The following is a 12,195-nucleotide window of genomic DNA, read 5'->3' on the forward strand; positions in this document are numbered from 1 at the left end:
TTGATATCCAAGCCCCGCCGCCTGTTCACCAGCCAGCGTCGACAACGTTGCCAACTTCTCATACGATTCTGCGCTCCAGCCTCTGCGGATATGATCGTTGACAAAATTTCAATTCGCCAAAATTGCAGGCCAACGCTGTCGGCCTACGAATGCGACCTCTTTTTTTTTAATACTCTCGAGATTTTCCTTCTCCTTAAAACCGCAATCATTTCGATTGCTACAAACATGATTATAATTCAGTTATCGTAACAACAATTTTCGAACGTTCGTCCGTTTCTCAGCCCCAAGCTAGATAAATTCTACGCATGTAATTGCGAGTTTTTCACGTATGTACGTATGTAATTTGCATATAAATGATGTTACTGTCGGTTATTATGAAATAACTGAAATAAAACTCAACGCAAATTTGTGTTCTAATCCTTAAAATATATACCTGCCTTTTAAATAAAATTGTACTATGCGAAGATATTTTATCAAGATATTTTATTAAACTAGCAACATTTTTAATTTTCTTTTTTCGTTGGTACAATATTCGATGATCTCATCGATGGACGTACACGTATTTCCTCCACCCTTAGCTAAATGATGGGTATGTCCTAAACCCACCCTGATTACCTGAAGTTGGTTGGGAGAAAAGTCGATACGTGACTCACCGGCGTAGTACACACCCACCCAAATACATATGTATGTATTGCGGACCTACTAAAAAGATGTTTAAAAAATGTATGTACGCCCTTTAGGCTACTGCTACGATAAAGTAGCTTTAGTTCTGGTTGGCGAAAGGCTTTCCCGAAAAGTATTCGCACTAGACGGTAATCGTTTTCGTCAATCTTTCCTCAAATGACACTTATCGTCAATTACTTGATATAATAGATATCTATGGTCGCTTTTGAGTGTTAGTCAGTTGTATCGTACACGCGAAAGTTTATTAATCAACTATATGTTCGATATATAAGTAAAGTTACGCATAAAAAGTAGACGAAAGTAAATGTGTGTATACGTGCATATAGAATGTTATGGAAGTATGTAACTTTACAAGCAGGAGAGAAGAACGGAAGGCGAACGAGTGGCGACAGGAGAGCAGGTAGGGTGGGTTACGCGTTGCAACGCGTAAGCCAGTCTTCTCACCGTTACCATGTATGGATCACTCGCTCTTCGTTTCGAAGGAAAAAATTCAACCATGATAGTGTACACGCCCGCGCATCTCGGTGTATGTGTATCGTATATTCGCTCGCACGTACTTGCTTGAGAGTACGCGCAAACACTGTCTCGCATTGATAGACGCGCGTCACAGTACGCGAACATAACGGACCTGCCAATAACGGGGGATCATATTTATTATCAAGGTAAATTCTAACCGACAGGATCGAAGAATGCGTCCACCTCTGGTTGTTCGTGTACGCTCTAACGTAGTAACTTTTCGTCTAACGAGTTTCTCGTTTCTACTCTCTCGTTAATCGGAAAACGTATTCTCTCTATCGGGAGTCGATCGTCTTTCGTCGTTGTTTTTGGATGTGCGCTACTACATACCGCGAGGAACGAAAATGTAGTAGAATACACCGGTCATCGGTCAGACTTGGTCTATCTCGTCAACGAAAAACTTTCGCTAGCAAAGAAGGGTCGTGCAAGTATGTAAGTACGATACTATGCATGAATAAAAGCCGATTATGTGTCACGAGGTCGATTCGAGAGAATAAGGCCGATGCGATACAGCGGTACTCCAATCTGATTGTCCTTCGTTAGTCGTACGATTAAACGAATCCGCGAGCAGGAACGCTCGCTGACATCACATCTAATTTAGACGAAACAAAAACGAGAAGTCCACGTGTACTTTCCTATGTCGATGAAAAAGAAATTTCAACATTCTTTCCGCTTCTTACTTATTCCTCTTTATTCCTTTTAGCCTGATCCGTTTGTTCGAATAGATATACTTGCTCGTAATCGGTTCGTCTCATTTAGATATCACTTATCGAAATACTCTATTTTGTACATGATAAGGGTGAGTCACAATTACCCTAATCGAATTTCGTTCTCGTGGACAGTCGCTGTTGACAGATGCTTCAAATACAAAACATAGTATACTATACAGGATATAATGCAAATAGACATTCAGCGAAATAGTAAATTTTTTTTATTAAGGAAACAGCGGTATCGTGCAAGTAAATCGCAAATGATGTCCTTTGCTGATAATGACAGTCGCGATATTTTGTACGCAATGTGACAAGGGGTGACTATGAGTCACGATGCTATCGAGCTTCAGCAACGTACTTATTGTTAGATGCATCCCCTTCTTCTATATAAGGTGCATCATATTGTTTATACTCTTGAAACGAACAATTGGAGATTACGATAGTAGATGAAGTGACGTAAGAGTAAAAGAGTAAAAAAGAGTAAAATTGTAAGGTAACGACTAGTACTCTACTTTGTCGAATCGACCAATGTACGTATTTTAATTGTCGATCGGATGAACAAACGAAAACGGTTTTACGCGTCGTTCATGCGTTTCGAAGATAATATATCATCGATGATAAGAACGACGAAGACGACTCGGGAGAACCGAGTCGGAACGACGCGACGGTCAGACCAAACCTTGCCCCGCCTCAACTTTTATTGATCCCGAGGACGTCGTCGTGCACGACAAATACGCGTAAATATTTCCGCAAGCGTATATCCGTGTCTCAATTACAATAATTGCACCACTTTTGAGAATGATATATTTGCAATAGGCTGCTGAAGTTTGCTTATGTTTTGTACGTACATTTACATATATTTGGAAAAGGTTCGGAACATCAAAAGGTTTGCCATGAGAAAACCAGTGGGGGTGGTCGAGTTGTATCGGGGACAAGATTTTGACGTACGACCACTTTCTCGAGCAATCTCGAGCGATACAGGTCTGAAAAGGAGTAACAACGGACCCGCAAGTTGCCGTAAATGGTATCGTTTTCTACTTTGGACAGAGTGCCGGAGCTGTGGATCAAGAGAACCAACTCGATAACGGTAGCTTCGAAATCTGATTGTGAGTCATACGGTCGTTCTTCTCCATCATCTCTTTTCTCTTTTCTCTTTTGAATCCTGCCTTCTTTCGATATTTTCAGTTTTATTCTTTGCTTTGTTCCGTTCTACTTCTCATTTCTAACGTATCTACATATCTCATCTGGTATTCGTCGAATATCGAAAGAAGCAGCATTTTGCACCTGTAACGCGTATCTTTTCATTACAAGTAGGATAAAACTCGTTAGTATGACTCGATTTAGCGTTAATAGCTTTGTGCTAAGTGTCGAACAACGTGACGCATAGGAAGATAAAACAAACAATTAAGTTATATTAAACGGTAACGTTAGTTATAGCACGATGACGATATATCAAAAACCGAGAATATCCAATTTTGCGGCAGTCCGGTTGCTGAGCAACACCTCGCGGTGATGTCATCGTAACAAGCTGTCTCGTTTCCAAATCGGGAAAGACATTTATATATTTAACTTTTATTTGTATTTGGCTAAAAAAAAAACAAATCTATTTGTTGTTGCAGAATAGATGGCTGTTCGATAAAACAAGATGTTTCTATCGAAACGAGATTACAATTTTTAACGTATACTTTGCAAGTGTTATTTTGTTTCTTATACAATAGGATTTTCCCTTCCAAATGTCGTGTTTGTTGTGTTTAAAAGATACTCTTAGGATATCGATAGCGAAGCATTTGCTGCGCAAAACCAACCTGATAGAGAAAAGAACCTGAAGAATAAGGAGAGGTTCACATGATCGAATCGCGAAGCAGTCTGCCCATGTTTGGATACGCCCGTTGCATTTTATATGTCACCTTTACTAGTCGTCTTTTTTCATTGCTTATAACGATTGAACTTACGTAACACAGTTTCCAGTATGATTTTATATATCCTGAAAAAAGCGGCAAACATGACAGCAGATTTTATTATACGGTGATAATTATCTGTTTTATCATAACTCATTGTCATTATTGGCATATTCACCTTCTCGAGGATCATTCAAACTGGGAGATGATTTAATCGTCATAGATTAGGTCTGATCTGTGCATTATGCAATTTCAATTACCCCGTACTTGGTACGGATAGATATGTTAGCGTAAAATAACATGTAGATATCCGATGAATATTTATTTGAATATTCTTGACTGTGAAGCCACTCGCATAATAAGTGGCACAAGACCACTTTCTATCTGCGCGCAATGCCTCGATACGAATCTCAAAGATTCGCTTTACCCAAATTTGTTTCGCTTTACAAATTCGTTTCCTATTTATGGTATTCTTATATTCGATTTTAAGATATAAATAGGTTGTGTACACCAAGACCGTAAGTAAGAAAGATATAAAGCGAAATATCGTTGGCAGACCCCTGGCAAATGGTTCCTTGGGGCGTAGCCGAGACGAGGGACACGATCGATTTTCGTGCGAAGCGCATTGCGGATATTTCGGTTGGGCGGTTCTTGACATTCGTATCGAATTGTACTAATATTGTGCCTCTTCTTTTATTTCCGCGCTAATTTCGTTTTTCTCGTCAAATTTAATCGTATTACGATATTTACACTATTTAATATAATAATGCAATCATATTTTCAACGCATAACGAGAAGCAAGATTTATTTAAGAATAAAATAACGTTGAATAGAAACTAGGAATTTGGAGAAGATTATTTGGAAATTAATTTTCAATGAAAAAGGCGGAAACGTTATTTGGAAACGTCCCTTGTCAAAAGAGGTAAGCCAACGGAAAGCCTCCATCGCCCACGTGGTTTCATAGCTCCTTTCTCTGACTTGATTCCTGTGCCGGTTATCCCACGTGTGTCCTTTACGCTATATCACGCACTCAGCGTAGTGTAGAACAAACGTTGTTCGAACTCTTAATAAGGATGCTTTTTCTAACATTTGCGATTAATCATAGGTATTACTAGTGCTCACTAAAAAAAAACATTATTATATTACGTTACGATGACCACAAATGTATCGAGATAAAAAAAGGTATATAAGACTGTATATCATATCTACCACATATTTATGTATATCGTGAAACCATCGATCAGCCGATTAAAAACTTGATAACGATCTCGTTAAATTCCTCAGGATATCGTAAATGCAAATTATGCGCTCCTCTTCAAAAAATTTGCAACCTGAAATGATTTATCATCGACTTTATCGTTAGCCATTAGATCGTAATATAAATAAGATACAAACTTTGCTCCGACGATGTGATCCTTCAAGTAAATTGGATGCTCGGCGAGTACCATAGGGTCCTTGTTCCTTGAATCATCAAACTGGGACATTTAATTTGCGTTAGCAACACTTTGTATAAGTCACCGTGTTGTTTTCCACAAATTCTCAAAATTGCATCTGTCCAATTAGACCAAGTTCTTCGGAAATAGACCACCCCGTATATTTCTGTTAGTGGAGCTCGCATTTTTTCGGACCAACTATCTACATTTTGGTATTCTATCGACATCCAAACGAAAGGATAATAAAACGATCGCTAGCGCCAACTGATTTTCAATGAATAGAGTGAAAGGATATACTTTTCTAAATGTTGATTTCTTTCGACGTTACATAGGCGTTTACAGCAACGGCTACCATCTTTCGAACATTATCGGGGAACATGGAAGCGAACCGTGATACCACCATCGCTCCAACTTATCAATGAAAATGTTGTGTAACTTTCGTTAAATGGTATGCTTAATCGGTGTCACGTTGAAAAAAATCATTTGGTAATGCCCTGTCGGGTGGTTTTGATTGTCCATAGCTCGGAGGATCTCATACCACCGTAGTAAATTTTCCGTCCAATCCCTCTATTTATGGTTTAAGATGCGTCGTCCAAGTCGAACCTGTACCGTGGTATTACAATTCAATTTTAGATTTACATTAGTGACGTGTCTCTCGTTTCGAGTTTTTTAACAATTTTTATTTTGAAATATAATAAATGTTCGACATATTAATTTCGACATATTCGAAAAATTATCTTCAAACATATGTATGAACATACATTTGCACGAAAAAATTGTATCGTTCAAATGCTGAATTTGATTGAGGCTATGACTATTTAGCTATATTTTTAACAATCAATTCCCTATCCCTAGATAGCAGCACCTTCGCCAAATACAATTAGCACGATCGCAATTGTGTTGAAGGTGATAATTTTTGTAAAGTTGCTTACCTAAGGCATCTGGTAAAAACAAAACTGGATGTTCAGCCGTACCAATTCTCAGGTAATTGATGTTGACTCCACTTACATTAATTTTTTGTTCCGATTGAAAAGTATTACAACTTTTATCGCAATTTGTAATCGTATTTTGATACATACATACGTATGTATATGTTCCCTCTAAAACATGTTCTTGGAGTGTCGAAGAGTACCGTATACTTATCCATCGAAAAAAGCTTACGCCACAATATATTAGCGAAATTTCGATGAAACATCACTAGCATGGCTGGCGACTTTCTTGTTGACTCAACCGATTCACCGATCTGTCTTTATGTGATGTTGCTTACGTGATAGTACCGCGAGATATTGAATTTGCTTTAAACATTTTTCTTAGATTTCAATGGTATACGTTGCGTAAACCATTATCCATGTAATATGTTTATTATGTATAATACCGTATGTATAATACATTACGTAGATAATGGGTTACGAATCGTCGATAAAAGTTCAAATTCGAATTTATTTCGAATTAATTAATAAATAATTGAACTGCTGAGAAGACAACCGATATACATAAATAGCGACTTTAAACTTTCTTAAGAATCTATGCATTTAAATACTTACTAATAAATGAAACAGTAAAATTGTGAATAATATATATGATTGGGCATTTGATACTTTGATTCGGCAATGTGATATTTTGAACGTGTAGTATCTTCTTGAACAAAGCGTCGGATCTAAATAGATGTATTTCAATAAATAATTAATATAGGACATTTGATATTCTTCGCTCTTCCTAAATTTCTCACGTTGCTCTAAAATATTTTTCATTCTAAACATGTACTTCTTATTTTCCTTCTTCAAGCATCGCGCTTATGTAACTATTATTAATTATTGATGTTTTTAATATTTAAAATAGATGACTTTCAAATTCGCATATATACTATAGTATCTATGGCATAAGGATAATTCTAACGACAGCGTGTATATTATGTTGAGAAGAAAAAATATCAGGCAATAATATATACTTGCATGGTGTTATTACAAAGTACTTCACACTTTTCGAGTACGTTCGAGACTAATACACTCTTCGTATGTTCCATTTTTTTTTTTTTTTACGAAAATGTATATTTGATAATTCAACGCTCTCATAAAATAACGGGGCTAGGATGCTTCATTGTTTTTCTGCATTACATTTTAATTATATTGTTACAATTGCTCATAACAGATCATTTATTATACTCGATAAAATAATAATATCTATTAGTTTGAAGATGACTAACATCAATCAGTTAAGTACAGTTTTATATAATAGTACGACTTTACTTAAACGTACGAAAATCGTTACGTATTTATTTTTGAACAAAACAGTTTGCGAAAGTATAATGAATTTCATAATTTTAGTGTTTAAAATATTTATTTTTTAAATATACAATAATTATCGATAATGTAACGTCAATGATCACTGTCACTCGTATGCATGGAAACCGTAAAATATATCCAATGTACCATATATTAAAAATAAAAATAAAAATAAATAAAAGCTTCTGATACAAATTGACGATATAAAAATGTTTAATCCGCATACAGTCTTAAAAGCATTATACAAATTTCTATACATTTTCAAGACAGACTGACGAAATTATATAACAAATATGATCACGATGAACAATATAAAGTGTGTTTATATGTCCTTTTTGCATGATAGGGTATACGAGTGCAAAAGATAATAGGAGATGAAATTTTCTATAATGAAGTACATAAATTCGGTGCAGTTCGTTTTTCTATATCTTATACCTAGATGTAACATTGATAGAAATAAAAATAATGAACAAGCCATGATCATTATAAAAATACCCTTATCATGAATCTTGTTGATCGCGATTCAAAGTTCTGTGGTATTCTTCTGTTAAATGTTTTTTATACTTTGTCTGATCGTTCCATAGTTTTGCTGCCTGTGGATTGAGGGGACTCTCATTGTTAGGTTCTAAAAGAAGGAGCGGGATTTGTGATATTTGTTTGTCAGCATTTTGCATAACATCGATCCAAAGTTACTTACCACTAAGAAGAGATTGTATAGATAACAATATAGTACGCACATCGTATAAAGCGCTCCATTTCTCTTTTAATATATCCAAACAAATATTACCCACTGCATCCACGTTTGGATGAAAACAAGGAGTAGCGAAACGTACAATTGGAGCACTATATGGGTAACTATGGGGAAATTCTAAAGTTAATTTATATGTAAGACCAGCATAAACCTGCAACAATAAATGAAAATAAAAGTTCTCTTGTATCTATTACTATTTTCATTATGAATAGAGCAATTATTACCGTATCCCTTGGTCCTGTAATAGTTCCTATCCATTTGAATAAATTTTCTCCATCTGGAAAGGCAGAAACACCTTTTTCTGTGCTCGTCATCAAAACCATGAGTTCCTTTTGCAATCTATACGCATATATTTGGCCTTATTAATATCATAGGAAAAAGTCGATTGTATGGATAAATCTAGCATAAAATATAATTATGCTCGAGGATATTTATATGTAATCTAAGAACCAGCTAATATTAAATCAATCGCTCAAACATTGTGAATAGGTTATGTATTCTATTACTATTACATTAAGATACGTATTTGCTATATGAAATTCTTAGTATAAAGTGAAAAGAATCTGGGATGGCTATAGATAAAAAAAAATGATATTAAATAAATAATATATAGGAGCAAGATCAGTTGTGTATTTTAAATATTCGAAAAAGTTGGCGTACCGTTTACTAACTGCATGCTTGTCTTTTGGTATATTCTGTTTTTCCTCTGCAGCTTTACTCGGAGTATTTTGAGACGAATAAAATGGATTTATATTTTGTGCCATTCCGAATCGAAAGACACAAGTGATTCTTCGAATTATTATTTGCTGCACAAGATTTCCGAACCTTCGGTTTGGGATACAACAGTCACTGTGGAAATTTGAATGCTGAATCTTCTACCAACCTTCTTGAAAACATTTGACTTCGAACAGCTGTTGAAGGTGAAGCGTGTGGTTTGTTTAATATGTACTATCGTGCCACGTACTACATTTAGTTCAGTTGAAAACACAGTGAATTCGATTGTATAAAATCATGTTGAAAAGCGAACATTAAAGTTATTTGTTGAAAAATTATTTCCTTCGATTTTGTGTAAAATTGAAACGTGACGTCTCTGCCATGTAAATACAATAGTAAATGTATCATCGATCATCAGCAAGTCAGCAAGAACGAGCAGTTCCAGTAATTACACATGTAGTGTTTAGTATATATCGTGCTAACGTCGAGTTAATATGTGACAAAAGTTCTGAAAAAAAAAGACGTACAACTTTAAGCAAACAAAACTTATGTTATTACATTGCTTACTCGTCTATAGATTCATCATTTAACTACAGTTCGATCCTTTATAATTAGTTCATAATAATGTCAGCATTGTTTCTCTACAATTATTATTGCGAACTCGATAAAGATTTATAAAAATAAAATGTACACTCTACCGTGTAAATTATTATAGAAAGAAGCAATATGATTAGAGTACTTGATTGAGGCAGAAAGACATGGTCGCGTTAAGATTGTACACGAGCAAATATCGTATTTATACTATGTGAGATTTAAAAAAAAAAAAAGAAAGAAGATGGCAACGGCACAAGGTACACCAGAGTCTGATACTGGAAGTTTTGAATGCTTTCAAAACTATACAGCGCCAGAGGTATTTATCCAGGGTTTGGCTGGAATTGTTGATCAACAGGATGTAGAATCCATGATAAGAGCACAAAAGCAAATGTAAGAATACTTTTCCAAATATTTGTTCAAGTACCAGTGTATATGCAATATCTTTTTACTGTGTCTGTTATGTATTAAGTTATTGCTTCACAGGTTGCAGAGGTTTGAAAAAACCAACGAGATGTTGACCAACTGCAATCAGTTGTCGATAAATAGATTTAAGACTGCTGGCAATGAGTTTAAAAAACACACAACATTATTAGTGGAAATGAAGAGAGATTTGGATTATATTTTCAAAAGAATTCGTATCGTAAAGAACAAACTGAGTCAGCAATATCCACAAGCATTTAATGGTAAGCATATATGTGTAATCTATTTTAAAAACATACATGTGAATAATGGTATGTTGATGATATGTTAGCGTGATATATTTTGTTAACATAGAAGCGGTAAGAAGCAGTTTAGCTGAAGAAGTAATCGTCGAAGATGTAGATTGCCCTGTAAAACCGCTTGAACCTGAAATAGTACCACTACCAAGCGCCTCTAATACTGTTATTGATCGAGATCCAGATTCTGATGGTAACCAAACTAGCAGTACAAGTAATCGTATTACCGTATAAGAAATTTACTTACATTGTGACAAGTTATTCGTCGTTAAGGTTTTACGATGCTTCTACTTTTTATTCTTTTTATTTCCTTTATTAAATTTTTTTAAAATCATTCGCTGAACCAAACGAAATAATTATTGAGATTCGACATTTGTATTTGTGATATGTGTACTTATCTGTACGACCATTTTTAATGTTCTTCGCTCAGTTAGACAAAAATTTTAGTATGTAGTATTATGAGTGAATAAATGAAGTATAATGACAGCCATTATACATATTCAATTATAAGCGAAGATATTCAACAATGTTAATCCTTTTTGGTAAATAAATTGTAATACGAAGTTGATCAGTAGAAGGTGATCAGTTGGTCGATGCAACACTTTTATTTAAAAATCCTTTATACTCGTATAATATACATCGCATGTGTTTCGTGGCGACTTCTACACCGAATTGAAATATATATATATATACACATGTATATATATATATATATACATGTGTATGTGTGTAATACATAAAGTTAATGACATTTCTGTAAATTTGAAGAAACATGAAAAGTATCGTAAATAACACACGTGTCTTATTGTCGAACGGTTCGCCAATGAGACGCAACACTTTGATATATATTAAGCAATTAAGTCAGTATTTATTGTCCTGTGGTAGAAAGGTACATAGGTAATTCCTTTCTAAGCGTTGTTAGCGTAAAACTATGTACATGTTACAGCCATAGTATGTGATAGATGCGTGTGATAGCAGAGTGTTAGATATCGAAATGTAGCAGAAAGGTATCGCTTGACGAGTTGGTTTAAAGCGATTTCGGTTCGCTATGGCTGTAACGTAAGAGTTACACTGTAATGAAATGAATTTTAGAGATAGTACGAAAAAAATACAGATGTTATATTTCGATTTTGTTAGACGTAATTTACTTGGATCTATTTCCCACTCGTTAGGGTATACGAGGTCGTTCCTTTTCCCGAATACGTTATTTAATTACGTAAACGAAACTAATACCGACTTCAATTGTTGATGTACAGTGCCGGTTGAGGAGTTTCAATTTGCAAAGCTGCGGAAACGACGAATAAAGAGCAACGATAGTTCATCAACGGAGAGCAACAACGATCACAGTAACGCCGAAACTTCGTCCTGCACGTCCGATACTGGTTAAAGCATTTGTTCCAGAGTTAGAAAATTAGAAGACTACAAAAAAGAAGAATACCCTCAAAAAAAAGAAAAAAAGAACGATAATAAAAAGAGAGGAAATAGAAGATTGATATTTTATACGTTAACGTTATCGCGAAAATGGTTAGCCGACAATAACGGTTTAGTTCCATCGGTGGCAGCCGGCTATGAAAATTTGGAAAGTTTCGATTATACACAACGTACAAAAGTAGATGTACGCGCAACCGTATACATATTTGTAAATTGCAAATCTGTGAATTTTGTCAGTGTCGACGAAATAATAAAGTATTATTTGTACACTGTAGAAGAGTCGATCATTTCGTAGCGGTAAGTACAATGCGTGTTATAGGATAGATTGCGAGGAGAGTGGTATATTTTCTAACGAAACGAAATAATCGGAAATATGTTCGAACGGCATCGATTTTACCGGTGACTCGTAGTTTTCGTTAAAGCTCAGAGATGTCGGTAAAGATGTGAACAAGAAAGTCTGGCTGGA

General features: G+C 35.2%; 4 protein-coding genes across 4 annotated transcripts; 1 reads left to right on the forward strand and 3 right to left on the reverse strand.

The window, feature by feature from the left end:
* Positions 1-41: 41 nt before the first annotated feature.
* LOC117155825 (uncharacterized) lies at positions 42-1,305 on the reverse strand. The gene is made up of 3 exons (XM_076621177.1): positions 1,037-1,305; positions 862-877; positions 42-699 (listed from the first exon to the last, which is right to left on the reverse strand). Exons 1-3 carry the CDS (start codon positions 1,303-1,305, stop codon positions 487-489), a joined length of 498 nt encoding a protein of 165 aa, XP_076477292.1. The 3' UTR covers positions 42-486.
* A 2,313-nt stretch (positions 1,306-3,618) lies between these two features.
* Positions 3,619-6,786, reverse strand: LOC117156560 (serine hydrolase BPHL). Its single transcript, XM_076620936.1, is given in 9 exon segments — positions 3,619-3,894; positions 3,987-4,929; positions 5,018-5,139; positions 5,204-5,270; positions 5,273-5,458; positions 5,539-5,630; positions 5,632-5,677; positions 5,680-5,844; positions 6,174-6,786. Coding segments are annotated over 7 exon segments (792 nt in total). The 5' UTR covers positions 6,319-6,786; the 3' UTR covers positions 3,619-3,894; positions 3,987-4,929; positions 5,018-5,048.
* Positions 6,787-7,559: 773 nt separating this feature from the next.
* vih (ubiquitin conjugating enzyme vih) lies at positions 7,560-9,068 on the reverse strand. The gene is made up of 4 exons (XM_033333679.2): positions 8,935-9,068; positions 8,499-8,613; positions 8,221-8,425; positions 7,560-8,148 (listed from the first exon to the last, which is right to left on the reverse strand). Exons 1-4 carry the CDS (start codon positions 9,036-9,038, stop codon positions 8,024-8,026), a joined length of 549 nt encoding a protein of 182 aa, XP_033189570.1. The 5' UTR covers positions 9,039-9,068; the 3' UTR covers positions 7,560-8,023.
* Positions 9,069-9,196: 128 nt separating this feature from the next.
* Positions 9,197-12,006, forward strand: LOC117156547 (kxDL motif-containing protein CG10681). The gene is made up of 4 exons (XM_033333666.2): positions 9,197-9,972; positions 10,066-10,265; positions 10,357-10,491; positions 11,555-12,006. The coding sequence occupies exons 1-4, from the start codon at positions 9,824-9,826 to the stop codon at positions 11,683-11,685; spliced, it is 615 nt and encodes a 204-aa protein (XP_033189557.1). The 5' UTR covers positions 9,197-9,823; the 3' UTR covers positions 11,686-12,006.
* Positions 12,007-12,195: the final 189 nt, after the last annotated feature.

The sequence above is a fragment of the Bombus vancouverensis genome, chromosome 8 (assembly GCF_051014615.1).
Source record: "Bombus vancouverensis nearcticus chromosome 8, iyBomVanc1_principal, whole genome shotgun sequence".
Taxonomy (NCBI): domain Eukaryota; kingdom Metazoa; phylum Arthropoda; class Insecta; order Hymenoptera; family Apidae; genus Bombus; species Bombus vancouverensis.